At 42.7% G+C, this 20,776-nt stretch overlaps 1 protein-coding gene across 7 annotated transcripts in view; it reads right to left on the bottom strand.

The window, feature by feature from the left end:
- Positions 1-20,776, bottom strand: part of Slc25a26 (solute carrier family 25 member 26) — a 124,668-nt gene that overhangs the window by 102,460 nt on the left and 1,432 nt on the right. For 6 of the 7 annotated variants that reach the window (XM_052721762.1, XM_052721767.1, XM_052721763.1 and 3 more), the window contains exons 2-3: positions 8,245-8,401; positions 4,734-4,843 (exon numbers count right to left, since the gene is read on the bottom strand). In XM_052721762.1, coding sequence (XP_052577722.1) covers positions 4,734-4,843; positions 8,245-8,401 — 267 coding nt within the window. The remainder of the gene's footprint in view (positions 1-4,733; positions 4,844-8,244; positions 8,402-20,776) is intronic. The other variant, XM_052721768.1, reaches the window with a different exon arrangement.

Genomic DNA, 20,776 nt, shown 5'->3' with positions numbered 1-20,776 from the left:
TTTAAATCAACTACAAATCCACATAGAACGATGTCTCAGGCCCCAAGGCCTCAGTTCCTGCACCCCTGAGGGTCAGTTCTCCTCCTAAGCCCCTCTGGGAGTCATGGAGGAACCCCTACGAGAATACTAACTATGCATGTCCTAATGCTGTGTAGTCACTCTTACGGCTGCATGGTTCCTAATTCTAAGGAATCAGGAATGTCCCCCGATGTCCAACAGTCTGCACAAGAAAATTCTATTGAAAAGCTCCAATCAATAAAAAGAGTAATTACAGATCTCAGAAGCATCGGCCCCACAACAGCTTCTACAGATGTGGGCTTTGAAGGCTGCCTCTGCTCTTGGCTCTTCTTGCCTCGCTCTCTGTACCTGGGTGCCAGAGGCTCCTGGCACCATCAACTGAGCTGTCCTGCTATTCCTTCACCACCATGACGGCCTGAAACTTTCTAAGACCATGAGTCAAAATAAACTCTTCCTGCTTTCAGATGAATTAGATTACTATGGTGGCCACAGCAGACAGCAGCAACCAATACATACCTCTATAAAATCTTTCCGTAAACTCAAAGGAGTGCGGCGACTGAATAAAGTTTAGCAACAAGGTCTTCAGGCAATAAGGTCAAGGTGAAATGAAGTGAATGGCTAAGTTCTATTGTGCTTCTTGCTTTCAACAACATATCAGGAAATACACGTCAAATGAACAACTTATGAAACTATATTTGAAGCCAAACAATACAGCACGCCATTACAAAACAATGGCCAGGCTATGTGTGGGTGTGGCTTAGTGGTAGGGTACTACTTACCACATGCCAGACTCTGGATTCATGCTGGGGTGGAGGGTAAAATAACAGAGGAGGAACTGGGGCAAGGGTCATTCAGTGAAACACTTGCCTCACAAGCACTAAGACCTGAGTTTGAACCCCAGCACCCATGCAGAATGCCAGGCCCAGTGCTCCAGAGGTGGAGGCACCCAGATCTCTGGATAGCACTGACCAGGCAGCCTAGCCCAACAAAGCCCCAGGCCCAGTGAGAGACTCTGTCTCCAAAAACAGAAGAACATCTCAAGGATCATGACCCAAGGTGGACCTGTGGTCTCCACATATATGTCCATACTTGCCAGCACATACACCAACATCGACACATCCACATATAAACATACATATACAAAAATAAATAAATAAATAAATAAATAAATAAATAAATAAAATTGGCAACTATCATAAAAACAACCCTAAATGCATTTAAACCTTCACACACAATTTTCCATCATTTAAAATATTCAAAATTAACTGCATACAATGAGGTCTGTCAAAACATAATCAGAATTGATTTAAGCCTAAAACAAAAAGTTAGTAGGGTTTTTTAATTAAGTGTGGATTGATTTTAAATTAATAAATTGTTAAAATGACAAAACTCCCTAAATTAATTTATAGAATCAAATGTAGTACCTCTCTGCTTTCTTAAAGAAATGTAAAGTTGATTCTGAAATTCACACAGAAATACAAGAGATCTAAGGCTGGAGAAATGGCTCAGTAGTGTTTGATGTACAATCATGAGGACCAGAGTTAAGATCCCAGCACCCACATAACAAGCCATCTCTGAGGGACCCAATGCCCTTTTTTGGCTTCCATATCCACAAGTGCCTGCCTGACATACCTGCACAGGCACACACACACACACACACACACACACACACACACACACACACACACGAAAAGGATATGCCAGGTACGGTGGTGAATACCTTTAATCTCAGCACTTGGAAGCAGTTTGAGGTCAGCCTGGTCTACATCCTTCATATTGAGTTCCAGGCTAACCAGAGCTACATAGTGAGACCCTGCTTCAAAAATAATAATAAAATAAATTAGAGAGAGAGAGAGAGAGAGAGAGAGAAGGAAAAGGACGGAAGAAAGAGAAAAAGGAGGCCAGAACAATATTGAAAAAGAAAGCATTTGGAGAAGTCTCAATGATTTCCAGACTTACTACAAGGCTATAGTACTCAAACCATGTAGTACTAATGCAAGGACACACACAGGGATAGGCCAGAGCTCAGAATCCAGAAACAAATCTCACCTTCATGGCCAATAAGCTGTTGACAAGAACTCTGGGGCCACTCAGTGTAGAGCAAGAGTCTTTCCAGTAAAGGTATTAGAAAACTCAATACTTGCATCCCAAAGAATAAAGTTAGGGGCCAGTGAGATAGCTCAGCAGGTAGTTATGCTTGCTGTGTGTTCTGGTTTGATTTCTGTTGTGATAAAACACTGAACAAAACACACTTGGGGAAGAAAGGCTTATTTCATCCTACAGATAGTCCTTCACTAAGGGAGGCTAAGGTGGGAACTCCAGGCAGGAACCTGGAGGCAGAGGCCATGGAGGTGCGCTGCTTACTGGCTTGCTCCCACACTCACATTTAGCTACCTTTCTAATACTGCCCAGGCCACCTTCCTAGGTAAAGTACGTCCTGCAGTGGGCTGGGCCCTCCTGCATCAATTAGCAATCAAGAAAATGCTCCACAGACATATCCACAAGTGATCTAAATGAGGCAATTCTTCAGCTGAGGTTCTTCCTAGCCATGTCAGGTTGACAACCAACATTAGCCATCACATCACACACACTTAGCTACCTAAGTTTGATCTTCAGACACCTCTGACCTCGCCACATGCATATGATGGCACCTGCACTTACATGCATACACACAATAAAAATAAACTTTAAAAAAAAGGACAAAGGCTGGGTGGTGGTAGCTCACGCCTTTAATCCCAGCACTCGGAAGGCAAAGCCAGGTGGATCTCTGTGAGTTCGAGGCCAGCCTGGTCTACAGAGCAAGATCCAAGACAGACACCAAAACTACACAGAGAAACTCTGTCTCAAAAAAACAAAAACAAAAAACAAAAAACAAAAAAAAAAACTAAGTTAGATCACAAGCCCATATACAAAACTCAACTCACAATGTAGCAAAGACCCAAGTACAAGAGTTAAGACTATAAAATGTGCATGAGAAAACACAAGTGTATCTTTATGAACTCAGATTAGGTAACCGTTTCTTAACAATGATGCTAAACAGAACACACACACTTGACCCTAGCACCCTCACCACAGGGCCACACACACTTGTACCTAGAGCCTTCACCCAGAACCACACACACACTCGATCCTAGAACCCTGTGGTGGTTTGAAAGAAAATGGCCCTCAAAGGGAGTGGCACTACTGGGAGGTGTGGCTTTGCTGGAGTAAGTATGGTCTTGTTGGAGGAAGTGTGCCACTGTGGAGGTGGGCTATGAGGTCTCATATATGCTCAAGCTTCACTCAGTGTGATACAATCCACTTCGGTTGCCTGCAAGATGTAGGACTCTCAGCTACTTCTCCAGCACCATGTCTGCCTGCACACCGCCATGCTCCCCACCATGATGACAATGGACTGAACCTCTGAACTGTAAGCCACCACTTCGATTAAATGTTTTCCTTTATAAGAGTTGCCGTGGTCATGGTGTCTCTTCACACCCTACCCAAAATAAGCCCTCGCCACAGAGACACACAACTGGACTCAGACTCTAGAGAAGCTGGAGGGAAGGATGGGAGCTGGAGAAGGCATGGGCCAGGGGTCAACACCATAAGCCAACAGGCAGTGACACAGGGGCCAGAATGTGCCACAGTGCCTGCCCCTGCACCACACGTCTGTTCATAACCACAGCTGCTACTCTACTCCACCTTAATTTCTCTGTGACTAACTACCTGAAACCATTCTGAGAAAAGTAGCTCCAACTCAGCTACACTAATACAAACAACACCAACCAAACTTATACAGACATCTTCTTCCATCTCTTTAATTCTATCTGTAGAATGACATTTTATGGCTGCCTCTTACAATAATATACAATGGATTTTTCTTACATCATAAGACTATCTTTTAACTGTCATGTTTAATCCATTCATATTTATTGGGATTTTGCCACTTTCATAACTAAAACAAACAAACCCAAAACAGTGGAGGCTAGGGAGATGACTCAAGCTTGAGGGTCTAGCATCAACCTAAAAAGCTGGATGTAACACATGCACTGTGAGCCCAGAACTGCTGGAGATGAAGACAGGATGATGGCTGGGGCTTGCTAGCCACAAGCCTAGCTCCAGCTTCAGTGGGAGACCCTGACTCAAGGGAAGAAAACAGAGAGATAGAGCAGGGCACCCAACATCGTCCTCTCCTGGTGCTGCATACAGGGGCACAGGTCCACAGGCACACTTGTATATACACAGCACACACACACCTAAATGCACACATACCCACAAAAAGAACTGTTAAAGCCTGGTGTGGTGGCACATACCTGTAATTTTTGTGCTCAGGAGGCTGAGGCAGAAGGATTACCAATTTGGGTCTTGAACACAGTAATACCACCTCACTCAAAGGGGAGGGGCTTTAAAAAATAAAATTCACCATAAAAACATTTTGAGGAGATAAATATGTGTACTCTGATATAGGCATTACACAACAGAATCAGATACTGTGATACAGTTTGTCTAGCATTTTAAAAGCTTTGAATTTGATCCTCAGCACCAAAATAAATAAATAATATAAATAACATTATACAATATGTACATTTTAAAACATTACATTAAAAGATACAATTTTTAATTTTTATCTATCAGTTAAATCTAAATTTTAAAAATGAAACAATTACCTGCACCAACAAACCCAGACATCACTCACATTTCTGAAATATTTTCTCACATCGCCCATTGCTTACCACTTCTCCTGCAGAGGCGGCCAGCATATGCTTCATGGGCCTGACGTGTGGAGCCGAGTCAGTGTGCAGCAAACATTTCACATATTCATAGGTGAGAAAAAACATAGCAGCTGAAATACAAAAGTATCTTTTCAATGTCAATAAATATCTCACCTACTTAGGAATGTCTCTCAAAAGCTGTGACAATAATAATTACAGTGTGAGATAAGAACTGGCAAGCGCACACCTTCTTCCACCCTCTTGCAGAACTTATCAAACCTGAACTACATTTTTGACCTTGGACTTGGAGAAATACAGAAGACATGATCCCTATCTGAGGTGCACTCAACAGGTAGCCTGGCACTGCCCTGCTTCATTTCCTAGCAAACTTCTTAAAAAGGACTGTGGGCTTCACAGACCCAAAATAGCATTACATATAGTCATAAAAACAAGCAGCTGCTGAGTTATGCATAGGTTAAAACCATAAACACATACCTTAAGTAAAATGTCAATGCTACAATGTTTACTACAGATTATGCAAAGTAGCTATGCTACTTTTCCCTACTTGAAATCATCTTTATAAAACACGGAAACAATCAACAATTTCATTAAAAACAGAAGTCAGTGCCAGGCGTGGCAGTGCACACCTTGAATCCCAGCACACTGGAGACAGGGCAGGCTGACCTCTGTGCGTTTGAGGCCAGTCTAGTCTACATAGTAAGCTCCGGGACAGCCACGTTACACAATGAGACTGTATCTAAGAAACAAAAAGAAAAGTGGGAATCAGCGGAAAGCTGCCTCTATTGCTGTAATCAGAGCTGCACAAGAGGATTTAAAACTTCCTGTGTATTATCAATCAAGAGATGTCTTTACCTCTCCAGAAGAGACAAGGCACAGAGGATAAGTGGACAACAAACTCATCTTCTGAAGGACATGAGAGCACTAAACACTCAGGAACACAACCCGACAGTGGAAACCATTCCCCAAAGTCAACCAGTGTGTGAAGGGCCCACGGGCTGCTCACAGGCCTAATTACAAACACAACAGCCGTACGTATGTATGTAGCTGCGTCTGGTCTATTCCCACATGTAGCTCTTCACACTGCTTCCCCAATTTTGGCTCATTCACTCCATGTCCCTCTGCTGCACTCAGCTGTATGTTCTGTGGGTGCATATACCCCCTAAGCCCTGCCCCACCCCAGGAGAAAGGAGGAAGCTAAAGGTTCCCAGGTCCCATCATCAAGTACCTCAAGATTGTCATTTATAGCTACTTTGGTGAAATGTAAGTTCCAGCCCCTGCCAAACAGGTAGCATCCAAAAAGGCTCTAGAGTTGGAAATGATGACACAGTGCAGCTCTAACAGAAGCTCTGAGTGAAGAAGGGAAGAGGAGGTAGGCTAGCCACAGCCCTCGCCCCCACAAGAACAAAAGCCAGACTGGGCCTTCCTCTGCTATGTTCCTGCCTAAAAAGGAATGGGCCTCTTCAAAAGGCTCCCCTCTCCCTCTCAACCCCTCACCTGTGCTGGCTTGATTCTCAGCAATGTCCATAGCCATCTATGGTTACAAGGGATTCTGTACTCAGACTACACAGAGTCTTAACCAATAACAAAAGGCAATACACGTGACAATACAAAGATTAATAGAAATGGGTTAATTTAAGATGAAGGAGCCAGTTAATAATAAGCCTGAGCTTTAGACCAAACAGTTTGTAATTAATATTAAGCCTCTGAGTGATTATTTTATAAAAACGGCTGCTGCCGGGCAGGACCAAGAAACTTCAGGCTATAAAACCCCATTTCTAGAAGGCTTTGCTTTGACTTTGTTTCCTGCACTTTATGAATAAAAGGAAAAGATTTTCAACATAGCCTTCCCAGAGACAGACAGATACACAAACACATGTGTACATGCTTGTGCATGTGTGTGTGTGCACATACACACACACAAATTCAAAATCATGTTCTATATGTAAATGCTTTGGAGAAGAATGTAAAACAGTCCTGTGAGCTTAACCGCAGCATCATGTACTACATACATCACTGGTGATGTCACACATGCCTGAGCCCTTACTGCAATACATGAGGATGAGCCACAAAAGCCACAAAAACTGGTCACCAAAAGCTATGAGCACAGAGCATATTGCTTTGTAGATTGCCTGCTCAAAGGTCCTCAAACTTATCTACAGAGGAGGATCGCCTTGGAGTTTTAAACCACAAGTGTCCTGGACACACCCCAATCTCTGCAGGTGGGCCACTGGCATCTGGGTGGCTTCAAGTTCCTTGTGGATCAGGCCATTCTGTTTGGGACAACCCTGTACCTTTGTCCATGCATTACACAATGGGGGTTCAACAACAGCTCATTAGCTAATACTCAAAGAATTAAGACAGACTAGGAGTCAAAGGTAACCCAGGGTGACTCCTAGGGGATGGAGAAGAAAGTGAAGTTGACAACAGAAAGATGGAAAGATTACTTTTTCTCTGCACTACATGTGAAGGCTATGTTTAAAGACTGGGCACGTGAGCATCAGATTAACATATTCATTCATTATCCTGGAAAAAGAGAGAAAATGAACCCAGAATTTAAGAAGCCCCTAGAGCCATGATTTTGTGGATGCAGGCTGTACATCATTTTTGCTAGTTAGCTCAGTTCACTTGTGAGCATTAGAGGCATCCATCAGGAACTGGGAGATGGAAAGTAGACACACCTCAGGAGAACACTGTATATTTAGTATGTGCAAGGTCCTGAATACAATCCAAAAGAAGGGGGCTGGAGAGATGGCTCAGAGGTTAAGAGCACTGACTGCTCTTCCAGAGGTCCTGAGTTCAATTCCCAGCAACCACATGGTGGCTCACAACCATCTGTAATGAGATCTAGCACCCTCTTCTGTATACATAATAAATAAATAAATCTTTAAAAAAAAAAAAAAAAAAAGAATCCAAAAGAAAAATAAAGCACCCACTGGTAAACAATTAAAATCAGGTAAGTGACTGAAAACAGATATACTCAGAAGTAGATTAAATAAAAATACATCATCCTAATTAGCAAATGAAAATACCAAAAGTCACAAGACTTTAAAACCAAACAACAGGCATTGGCAGGAGAGTCTCCAGCACAACCCAGTGAAGCACCTTCCTCATCTAACAGCAATTTAAGAGGAGCAATGCCTCTCTGCCTCACCTGTTCACTGGGGTCACCGAGGACAACACACCTTTATAAAGCCTCCTGAGAACTCTGGTGTGCAGGCAAGGTAAAAACTACTACTCTACAGGATTATGATGAAAAAGCAACATTTTAAAGATTCTAAACTGAGGATTTAAACAGCAAAGCCATTTTTAAAAGATTATCCTTTTTTTTGTATGAAATGGAATGAAATCTATAACAATCTCTGCATTCTGTTTACATACAATCAAAGAACAAAACATAAATCCAGAAAATCAGCTGTAATATATAAGGAACTTTCTGTATGTACATCTTAATTATTCTGAATATAAACCCATTATCTTGGCTTCTGCGCAGTGTGAGGATCAACACCCTTACCATTAGGAAAGGATCCGATAGCTGTAGAAGGGACGCCAGCATAGATCCCACGGAAACCACCAGCCTTGCTGAATCCTTGGGGACTCTGCAGCCTTGTCTTAATAGTGTCCAAAGGAAATAAGATCAAGTCAACAGAGGCACCTGCTACTCCTCCAGCCTGTGCAAAAGGATGGGGAAGAGAGACAGTGAGCTCTCAGGCACGGAGGGACAGGGAGGCAGCCTTCCTCCTTTCTCCCATGCAGGATCAGGGTTGTGAGCATCTGCCCATGCTGGGCAAGTGCTCTACTCCTGAGCTACATCCCCAGCCCTGAGGAAGACTCTATACAGTTGCTCACATCTTTCAGTCCACAAATTTCTTTGCAATACTCAAAGGACTTGAATTTTTTAATAAGAAAATGATACACTTATCAATTGTGTTATACTTGCAACTTGTACATATTTTTACTTTTTAGATGAATTTTAATGAATTAAATTTATTCTTAAAACAAATTAAAGCTCATTCTTAATTTATTCATATAATTCAATAACTGTTTAAAGCCATTTAAAAAAGAAAAAGACAGGTAAAGAGCAAAAAGTATCCTAATTACTCCAGAAGCTACTTTTATTAGTTTCTTTTGTGACTTTCCAAAGTTACCATAGGCATAGTCAAGCAAGCATGGGTACTCTTTTCTTATTTATTGTGATCTCTTTTTTTAATTTTGTATGTGGTATATGTACTGTTCCTGTGGGTGTGTGGAGAGCAGAGGCAGACATCAGGCATCTTTCCCTGACTGCTCTTCACCTTAATTTTTTTGAGATAGTATCTCGCTAAACCTGAAGCTTATGAACTCTGCTATGGTAACTGACCAGTGAGCCCCACCCTGCTTTGGGGACAAGGTTTCATGTAGACCAAATTAGCTTTGAACTTGTTATACAACCAAGGATGACCCTGAACTCCTAAACCTTCTGCCTCCACCTTTCAAGTGTGATGGTACAAATATACACAATGCAATACTACTCAGCTGTTAAAAAATAGTTAAATTAATTTGTAGGTAAATGGAACTAGAAAAGATTATGAATGAGGTGACCCAAATTCAGAAAGACAAATGCCACATGTTCTCTCTCAACTGTAGTTCCTAATTCAGAATCTTCAGTAAGAGTATAACCAGGAGTTACTTTAGAAACCAGGAAGTAAAGAGGAATTATGGGCAGGGGCTAGAGGAAGGAAGAGCAGGATCCGGGTGATATGACAGGGGGAAATGGGAGAAAATGGGGGGGGGTTGTTTTTATGGGAGGGAAGGGACATCAATACAGAATGCGAGGGAGAGAGGAAGGGCAAATAACACCAAAGATATTTGATGAAGCATTAAAGAATCATATTATTTTACATTCACCTAAAATTATACACACACAACACATGTAAGCGTGTGTGTGTGTGTGTGTGTGTGTGTGTGTGTGTGTGTGTGTGTATGTACCTTAAATGAAGATATGCCACTTGAGCTTACGATACTCCCCGCACATGCGGTACTAGACATGAGAAACCTCCATTTGAGTTGTTGGTCAGGGTAGTCAGTGACTCCCAAAACAATAAAGGCCATTGCTATTGCCCTTGGTTGCCTCTCAGAGGTTGAAGATAGTCCCTACTGCTGAAGACACCACATGCTTTACACACAGGACTCTGAAGATGTGAACTGGAAATAACCTGCAAGCCTCCTTCCAGTGGTCCCAGCTTTCATAGTATCAAAAAGTACTACCCAAGCCGCTGCGGGAGGAAAGCAACCAATAGCCAATCCAGCTGTGACAATAGTGAATTTTAACAATGACCACCATAGCAAGCTATCCCTACGGGTGCAGGAGCAGCACTCATATGTGGTGATATTTTATTTGTATTAAAATGTTATTTGTATGTTAATAAATAAAGTTGCCCGGGGGTCAGAGCTATTAGCAAGCCATAGGAAAGCAGGGCAGTGGTGGCGTACGCTTGTAATCCCAGCACTTGGTAGGCAGAGCTAGGTAAGTCTCTGTGTGTTCAGGGATACAGCCATTATTGGATACACATGCCTTTAATCTCAATACCAATCATGGAAAACCTGGAGGCCTATACAGACAGGCCGTGACGAGGCGGTCATGTGGTTGGGTTTACAACCAATGAGAAGGCAGAACAGGAACTCTATATAAAGACTTTAACACAGGGGTAGCTCTGGTTCGGAGAGGTAGGACCACTGCAGGAGAAGGGTAAGATTTTAGCTCTTAGCTCTGACCTCTTGGCTTTCTTCTTTGCATTGGTTCTGTTTCTTATTTAATAAGAAAGTTGGTTACATCTACACTCATATCTTGGTGGTAACTAATTGCTGTCTAATTGGACTTAAGGCCCACTCAACAAGAGGAACATCATGCCTGGTACTGGAAACCTAAGCAACTACCTTGAGCTAGTGAGGTCATGATCTTGTAAGAAAATCTACTACCATCACTTTATTAGATCAGCGTAACTCCTACCTTCATTCTGAAATGTACCCTGACATTCACAGGTAAGTGGAGCTCTTATCTCTCATCAAAGAAGTTTCTCTTTACAGCAAATGGAGATCACTACTGAAAACCACAACAGGTCATATGCAGAAATCAATGGATTGTAGGAAGCCTGGTCCCAACTAATATAGCTACAACAGGACTCCTGCATCTAAGGCTGGAGGAATATTGAGGAGGAGGAGACAGAAAGAGGGTTAAGAGCTAGCAGACTTTGAGACTGTGTCCTAGAAATGACAGGGAAGCTTCACCCATGATATCACAACAATATGGCTGCCGAAACAAGGCCTGAACAGTGATAATGTAATATACATGACGACACAGAACAAAGAACTCTCAAGGGGCCCCACTCATAGACAAAAACCTATAGGCAACTGAGGACTGCTGAGAGAGGGAGAATAGCCCTCCTGGGGATGACCCCTACCTGGTCATCCAATACGAAGTGGTCAGCCCGGAAATCATCCACACACAAGTCACACACCAAAGGGACTCAGCAAGTGTATTTATCTATTTATGCACTTTTCTATGTAACAATAATCAAAAGAGGCCATCAATTTGAGAGGGATTTGGGGGGCATGGGAAGGCCTCGCAGAAGCAACACGGGGCAGGAGGGAAAGAGGGCAAAGGAGAAAGGAAGTGCTATATTTTAGTTTTCTAAAGTCATAATGAAAAGTGAAAGTAAATAAAAGCAAAAGAGAGCACCCAGATGTAATGGCATATACCTGTAACCCCAGCACTGAGGAGGCTGAGTCAGAAAGAACTGGAGTTCAAGGCCAGCCTAAACTACAGAGGAGAACTGTCTCAAAATTAAGTAAATATAAATAGATGTCATACAATATATAAACTGCTCTACAGTGCTTTTATGCTGCTCAACAATTTATCCTATGCTCGAATCAGACCTGATGTTCTATTTTGTCTTTTGAACCACTGAGTACTAAATCTGCATAAAGACTTTTTGGGGGACTTAAATTTTCAGACAGATAATTCTTATCAACCTAGATCTGTATTAAGATAAGCACACATCCAAGGATTCATATATTATTTTCTATATTTATTATATCTGCTAATCCCTTGACAACGTTTAATTAAGTGACTAAATTTTTTTGAAAGAACTGGTACTCATTCCCAAGGAATTGAGTTTGTTTAAAAAGTTGAACATTCAAAACTGTACCTCACACCTATAGTGACACACAGGCAGAATATTTTAATGCTAATTATATTTTAGTAAAAGAGGATGAAATTTTGAAAAACACAAACAAACACAGTGCCCTGAAAGGGCTAAGGCAACATTCACAAGTGGGCAGACTATATATATATATCCCTGCGGACGAGAGTCCTCACAGTAAGTTGTAAGTGGTTTGCTAAGCATTTCTGTCTTTTTAATATTGAACCACATGAACATAATCTCTTTAAAATACAGAAATGTACAACTAAAAAGTATGTCCATGGCAAAGAAAGGAGAGGAGAAAGGGAGAGAAAAGAGTGGGCACTATTCACACTTATGGGCAAAGTTCAAATTTAGTCTAACTTTTGAGTTTTCAAAATTTCCAGTTTGTGCAAAGCTCAGTGTGTGGTAGGCCAACTTGCTCTACCCACCTTTCAGCACAAAACTACTGCAAGAGGTAAGTGGAAAAACAAAACACTGGTGAGAATGAGTGCAATGACTATTTTTTAATTAAATAATACAAGTAAATTAGTAAACACTGAAGTACATTGGCAAATGTGTTAACACTGTAATACTACATGATCAGCCTGAAAGTTAGAAATTAACCTTAAAGACTATGACATGAATGACCTAAAAAGATGTCACCAAAGAGCTCTGAGATGTGTTGGGACAGGGCTGCAAACAGTACTAAAATGAGTGGTCAGGGGCAGTGGCATGCACCTGCAGTAGCCCAGGGCGGTCGGTGGGAGGATCACTGAAGATGACGCCACTAAGGAAGAAGAGAAGAATAGATAAGGACGTGTGGTTCTCTGTGGAGACAGGATGGACTGTAAGCATCCTAAAGGAGGCTCGCTGCCATGCTGGAACTGAGCAACGGTCGGGCACCCTTGTCACTTTTTCAAAAGGATTTTTTTTTTTTTAAGATTTATTTATTATACATACAGTATTCTGCCTGTGTACCAGAAGAGGGAACCAGATCTCATTACAGATGGTTGTGAGCCACCATGTGGTTGCTGGGAATTGAACTCAGGACCCCTGGAAGAGTAACCAGTGCTCTTAACCTCTGAGCCATCTCTCCAGCCCTCAAAAGGATTTTTATTCAGTTCAGCCTTTTCTCAGAACACAGAACAAAATCTGATAAGGACATGTGATATACGTCAACTCTTTAAAAACAAGCTGCATTGTAAGAATTTTCTCTTTAATCTTCAGCAAGTTCAGAGAAACACTGGCTATCTGCTGCTAAGCTTTAATCAATGAATTATTCTCCTAATGTGTGGCTACTGCACACAAGTCGATTCTCTAACTTTGTTCATCAGCATTTTTACCTTCTGAGGATAAAATGGCCAGATGCAATCTACTCATCTAGTAAAACAGGAATCGAAAAATACTAACTGCGAGTGTGAATTTCAAGCTTCTATAACCAAAACATCATTTAATTTATGAGATTGAAAAATAGAGAATCTAAAAGTCTGTTCAGCCACAGAATATATTTAACATTTAAGCAAAACCTTTATGGAATGTGTGCAATTTCACAGGAACTTTGTGCATAACCACGAGCCAACGCCAGCTGGATTATAAGAGACCCTATCAGAGTCTCTTGTTCTTTAAATTTGTCAAAATGTTATCAGGCAACTGACTAAGCTCGAGATTTAGAGTGCCTTATGCTGAAAAGTGGCTTTATGCTGTGAGTTCAAATCAAGACATGGGGGCAGAAAACTCACAAACTGTGCACAAACAACTAACCCCGACCTCAAATGCTGAGTGTAAACAAAACACATGCTCTGCCTCAAGTTGGCAGCTGTAAGAAGTCTTGGCATGCCATAGGGAAGTGATTGGTGTTTTGAAATTATGCAACTATTGCTTGGAAATTGCCCTAGGAACTGAAAAGGTCAAGACGGTATGCTACCAAGCCTTCTTCTTTAAAGGAAGCTGGCTGCACAGCAATATGAAAATTATCACCTAAAACACCTGTGTAACATATGCAAACCCAAAACTGGCCACCAGCCCAAAGGACAACTAAGCCAGCTAGAACACCAGCCTGGCTTCTCAGGGAAGCCATTTTTCCTGATGTGTTCACTTGACTGCACATTCAAGGGGCCACCAACGATCTGCCAGCTATCTTCCACATCTCCAAACTGCTGTCCCTGCTCCCTATGACCCTGGTCTCCTCCTACAATGGCCACTCACCCTCCCTGAGGACTCCAGCCCCCAACAATAAAGACAGGCATCAGACCATTTGTTCAATATCTATCCCACTAGATTATAAAATCTGTATTTTGTACCAATACATCCCTAGCATCAGCACATAAATGCACTCAACAACTACAATGAAAAGATGTTATTCATATTTTAGAAGGTACTGCACATCAACCTGTAAAAAAAAAAAATACTAGATTTAAAAAATAGCAAAAGGCAAAATCAATCAACACCCATTCTCTGAGGAAAAACAAAACTCAAATAAGCCAGGCCAGTGGTCCATTCCAGCTACTTGAGAGGGAGCCCATTTCAGTTTAAGAGTCAGAGGTCACTTGGAAATACTGTAAGACCCCCATCTCCAAAATAAGAAGGAAAAAAAAAAGAAGTAAAATTACAAATGAGCAACAAAATGAGAAAACACTTCCTTATCACTAAATAAAAATAACTTTGAAATTAGAAAAGACTTAAATATGAATTCTATGGACACTATTAATAGAAACAATCTACTGGAAGACAATTTGGCAAAATAAACATTTTTAATTTTTATACCTTTGATCCAGTTACTTTATTCCTCAATATTTCCTGCATAGATATAAATTCTCAAATATTCAAGAATGTTTTATTGCAGCAATAGCTGTAGCAAAAACCAGGCAGATCTCTGTGATTTCAAGGCCAACTGGGACTACATATGGAGACCCTGTCTCAAAGTGGGGGAGAGGGGTGCACACACACACACACACACACACACACACACACACACACACACACACACACACACAAGGTCTGGGGAGACAGCTGAGTTGATAAAGGGCCTAGAAACAAGCATGAGGACCTGAACTGCAATCTCCAGCCGCCAGGTGAGAAGCTGGGTGTGGTGGGGACGAGGCAACGCCTACTCTCCCCCATTCTTTTTTTTTTTTTTTTTCCAGAGCTGAGGACCGAACCCAGGGCCTTGCGCTTGCTAGGCAAGCGCTCTACCACTGAGCTAAATCCCCAACCCCCTCTCCCCCATTCTAAGCTCCGAATGATAAACCAAAGTTCAATTCCTCAGAAGTTCTCCCTAGGAAATCAATGTGCTGATCAGGTTTACTTACAGAACACGGGTGAGCTCATGGGTGGGGTCACCAGAGGAGCATGGGTGACCTCAAAGCAGATGCACTGAAAAGTCTGTACTCTGCATGAATGATGACTTTCCCACGGTCCCATAGATGGAGTGCCCTCTTCTCCTACTCTTCCCCAGACAGTACCCTCTAGTCCTCCCTGGAAGCCATGAGCAATTAGGGCAGCTTGTACACAACCGGCTAGTAGGAGTCGCTAGATTCTCAGTGAGGAGCCTAAGACTTCCCACCCTGTTCCTCCTAGGAAGGAATGTCAAGAATCAAGAAGCCCAGCTGTGATGATCCTCAGCAAGCGGGCAGGGCTGAACTCATGAAGATGGCTGCAGTCTGGCTAAAAGGGCAGTGCTGTACAACACATGCACTTGTAACTCAGGCACTAGGGAAGGGAGGCAGAGACAGCATCCCTGGGACTTGCTGGCTGCAAGCCTACCTGCACCCCACGTCCCAGTAAGAGATTCTGTCTCATTAGGTGGGTGTTCTAGTTTACTTCCTATTGCTGTGATCAATACCATGACCAAAAGCTACTCAGGGAGAAAAGGGTGTATTTGGCTTACAGGTTCTAGTCTATTATTGAGTAAAGTTAGGGCAGGAGCTCAAGCAGGAATCTGCAGGCAGGAGCAGAGGCAGAAACCATGGAGAAGTGCTGCTTACTGGCTTGTTCTCCATGACTCACTCCGCTTGCTCTTTTGTACAACCCAAGAACATGCGCCCAGGAGTGGTGCCACCCACAGCGGGCTGGACCATCTCACATCAATCATTAACTAAGAAAATGCCCCCCACCAAGACCTGCCTACAGACCAGTCTGGTGGGACTTTCCTTTTTTCTTTTGGTTTGTTTTGTTTTGAGACAGCGTTTTTTGTTTCACTATGCAGGAATTCACAGAGATCCACCTATCTCTGTCATCAATCAGTTCTGGCCTGGAGGCATTACCTCAGTGGAGGTTCCCTTTTCCCAGATGACCCTAGTTTATATCAAGTTGTTGACAAAATCTAGCAAGCATGGTAGGCAACTCTTGAAGAACAACATTGGAGGTTGACCTCTGGCCTACACACACACACACACACACACACACACACACACACACACACACACACACACACACACACACACTGACAGTACATGCAAACAGCAAGGCCTACTGGGCTTTTTCTCCAGCACTCAGGAGATAAAGGTAGTAAGATTCTGAGTTCCAGGCCAGCTAGGCTGCATTGCAAGCCCCTCTCCCCACCACACACACACACACACACACACACACACACACACACACACACACACACACACACTGACAGTACATGCAAACAGCAAGGCCTACTGGGCTTTTTCTCCAGCACTCAGGAGATAAAGGTAGTAAGATTCTGAGTTCCAGGCCAGCTAGGCTGCATTGCAAGCCCCTCTCCCCACCACACACACACACACACACACACACACAGGGAGTGTGAGGCTCTGGGTTCAAGCACCAGCACCAAAAAAAAAAAAAAAAATCCAAAACCAAAACCAAACTTATGCCTCTACTAGCTCTTTTGTTTTGTATTGTCTGCCTTCCCCCCCCCCCGCCCCCGCCCTACCCTCCTGAGACAGGGTTTCTTTGTGTAACTTTGGAGCCTATCCTGGACCTCGCTCTGTAGACCAGGCTTGAACTCACAGAGATCCGCCTGCCTCTGCCTCCCGAGTGCTGGGATTAAAGGCGTGCGCCACCACCACTCGGCTCCTCTACTAGCTCTTAAATTTATCCAGTGATACTACAATACATGCTGTACGTTCTCACCTCTGAGTATGTGTAACTGTGTAAACCCAAGTCTGGAAGCAAACACACAGGTGGCTAGAAGTTAAATACCTCCATGGAATGGGGTTTGGAAGTATTATTATTTGTTTTAATTGCTCACAGTTTATAAGGAATATTGCAAGCCTAAGTAAGAGCCATTCAACATGAATATGCCTAGTCCTTCCAAACCTCTTCCATCCACAGGCTGCACTTGATAGGCACTAGGCAAAGAACAAGTGAGAGCATGCACTCATGGACCCAGGCTCCCTCCTCTCCCCTATACACTCCCACAAAACCTGGACCACCATCCACTCCAGCTACTATGGCTCCCAAACATGTCGAGAACTTTCTCCTGCCTCTGCTTCAGCTTAGGTTTTTCTCTCAGTCTGAAATGCCCTTTTTATCCAACTTATTCCCAGAGACCGGTTTCCCCACTGCTCCTCACTCTCTTCTCCTCTTTTCCCCCCACAGACACACATATCCCTGCCAAAAATCCTGTCTAGTCATTTGGCAGCAACCAAATGCTACATTCCTCATAAAGCCATGCCCGACCTCCCAGTTAGAGTTAAAAGCTGCCTCCTCTACCCTTCTCATAATTGTGTTCACGTTTTCCTTTGTACTAACCATGAGTGATAAAGGCAGATTCCTCAGAGTGCCAGCCAGGTCAGTGACCTTCAGCTTGCTAGACAGCTAAGCCAGCACCTCTGACACCGCAGGACTTCCCCAAGCCAACTGTAAGACGGTAACATTTCTTAGCATTCCCCAGTCACACTGGTACTCGTATTCTGGGTCACTTCTCTAGAAACCTTCATTCATCATCCCCTCCTGACAGCAGGCCTGCAGGGCTCAATCTGTTCAATGAGGCTGTTCTTAAGAATGCAAAAGTAGCTGTAGAATTGGGCTGGACTATTCTTCCATTTCCTCAGAGATTCTCTCATATTAAATTAGTGCCTAGGAACACGGGTTTGCTATCAGACAGAGCTAGCTTGAGCTCCACTTCTGGGGAGAGCCTCTTCTTAGAGGCCTATTTTATTTCTATTTCTTCATGGACAAAATAGGGGAGAGAGTACCTATGCTTCAAGAGTTTTGGAGAAGTAAATAACAGTAAACGGAAATTAAATAAAGTTAGGTTTGGTAGCTAGATGTCATGCCAATTGTCTAGCATGTAGAAAGGCTTGAGTTCCACAAAAGAAGTTGGGGGAGAAAAGGAAGGGAAGAGTGGGCAAAAGAAATAAAACGAGGGAGAAAACAGCCGGAGGTAGTGGAGCGCTTGCCCAGCACGAATGCAGCCCTGGGCCAACCTCCAGGACCGCAACAATACGTGAATAAAGTGTACAATTCAAGCCGGGCAAAAATAAATAAAGTGTACAATTCAAGCCGGGCAAAAATAAATAAAGTGTACAATTCAAGCCGGGCAAAAATAAATAAAGTGTACAATTCAAGCCGGGTGTGTTCAATCCCAGCACTTGGGAGGCAGAGGCAGGTGGATCTCTGAGTTTGAGGCCAGCCTGGTCTACAAAGTGAGTTCCAAGACAGCCAGGGCTATGCAGAGAAACCCTATCTTGAAAACCCAAAAGAGTGTACAACTCAGTAGTTTTTTTTTAAAAAGGAAAAAAATAAAATACAACTAAAATGAACCTGTTTTAGTAATATCTGTGTGTAGTGTGCATTTGCACTTGCATGTGTTGAGTGGTGTGTGTGTCTAGGGAGGTGGTTTACAGGTATATGAAAGCCCAATCTTGAGTCAGAAGTCTTCTTCATTATCTCTCCACTTTATTCACTGAGGCAGGGTCCCTCAGCTGAACACGGAGATCAAAAGGCTAGTCTAGCTAGCCAGCTAGCCAGCTTGCTGCAGAGATCCCTTGTCTCCACCCGACCCCTGGAATTACACGAGCCACCACACCCACCCAGCATTTCCGAAGGTTCTGGGAGCTGAACTCAGGTCCTCACACACTGCAGGTACTTTAACTGCTGAGCTATCACCCCAACCCTAAATGAAGCCCATATATTTAGAATGCCTGGCCCAGAACCCATTATCAATACAAGTGGGCTATTAGTTTTACAGTTGGGTCTATCAATATATATGAGCAATTATTTTGGAATTGTGTTGTTACTGATAGCATTCAAAGTTTACCAAAGCCAATATTGTCATATCAATATTAAAAATCATGCAAAAACTAAGGAGTCCTCTGCCAAAGAATGAAGATTACATTAAATATTAAACTCAATTAATAAAATCACATATTAAAATCTCTAAATTCATGTCCTACATTATTAATAGTGACTTCAAATGTCTCCTCAGTCTTCACTCAGCTCTCCACAGCCTTATTTTTAATTTACTGTCTGCCTCCTCCTAGGCCATTAGTCTCTGAGGGGAGGGACAATACTGCTCTAACAGAAGATACCTGGCTTGTGAAGGTGGGATAGCTATTAAGTGTAACTTTTTCCTCTTATCTGACATTTCATCTTTTTACTCAAATTTTGTTTGTGTATTAAAAACTTAAAGTAGCAATTGGCAAGTAGTGTTAAGAGTTTGGAAGTGGAAACAAAACTCATAACAAATCATCCACAACTAAATTACCAAACACTAAAACTTTCCAAGTACCCCTCTCTCACCTAAAATAAAAACATGAGGGAGGAAAGACAGTCTTGGTAGTCTCATAAACTGCAATAAGAGGGAAAAAAACTGTTCTTCAGCTGGCATGAATGAGATCCAACTTTTTGGAACTGCTGCCCACATACCCCACTTTGAACCTCTACCAAACAATAAAAAAGGCTATACTTTTCTCTATGTTCCGTTTATTATGATTTTTTTATTTACCTGTGTGTATGGCTGTTTTGCCTGTATGTATAAATGTCTGTGCACCAACATTCATGCCTGGTGCCCAGAGGCCAGAAGAAAGCGTAAGACCTGCTGGAACTGCCGTTCCAGATGGTTGTGATCCCCACGTGGGTGCTGGGGACCAAACCCAGCAAGTGCTCTTAACTGCAAAACCACCTCTAGTTCCTCTGTATGTCCATTTTTAAATCATCCTTCTTTCGATAACTCTAGCACTCACCTGTTTTGAAAACCACTACTGTTGTTGAGCTGAGCTTTCAGGAAGCAGCTAAGAACACAGACTCCACCACTGAACAACCTAGATTGGAGCCTGAGCAACAAGCTAGAGTCGTCTGGGAAAGGGGAACCTCACTTGAGAAAATGCTTCCCTCAAGGTGGCCTGTGAGCAAGTCTGTGGGGCAATTTTCTTTTTTATTAATGGTTAAAATGGAAGAACCCAGCCCACTGAGGATGGTGCCACCCCTCGGCAGGTGGCCCTGGGTGGTATAAGAAAGCAGGGCAACCATTACCTATGGTTGACGCCTTGCTCACCCTTGATGCAGCGGGGAGAGGCTGGGTCCTGCCTCAACTGAATGTACCAGGCTTTGTTGACTCCCCATGGGAGGTCTTACCCTTTTGGAGGAGGGGATGGGGGTGGGTCAGGGGTAGGGGGAGTGAGGCTGGGGGGAAGTGGGAGGAGGGATGAAAGGAGGATCTGTGGTTGGTATGTAAAGTGATTAAAAATATAAATATCTTTTTAAATATATATACATATATATGTATATGTGTGTGTATATATATACATATATGTGTGTATGTGTGTGTGTGTATATATATGTGTGTGTATATATATACATATATATGTATATGTATATATATGTATGTATGTATATATATATAAAAGAAAGTAGGTCAACAAGTCTGTAAGCATCATTCCTCCACAGCCTGTTTCAGTTCCTGTCTTTGCTTCC

Source organism: Peromyscus californicus, unplaced genomic scaffold (genome assembly GCF_007827085.1).
Source record: "Peromyscus californicus insignis strain IS unplaced genomic scaffold, ASM782708v3 Scaffold_6__1_contigs__length_162567912, whole genome shotgun sequence".
NCBI lineage: Eukaryota > Metazoa > Chordata > Mammalia > Rodentia > Cricetidae > Peromyscus > Peromyscus californicus.
This window is presented reverse-complemented; position numbering and strand designations above follow the sequence as displayed.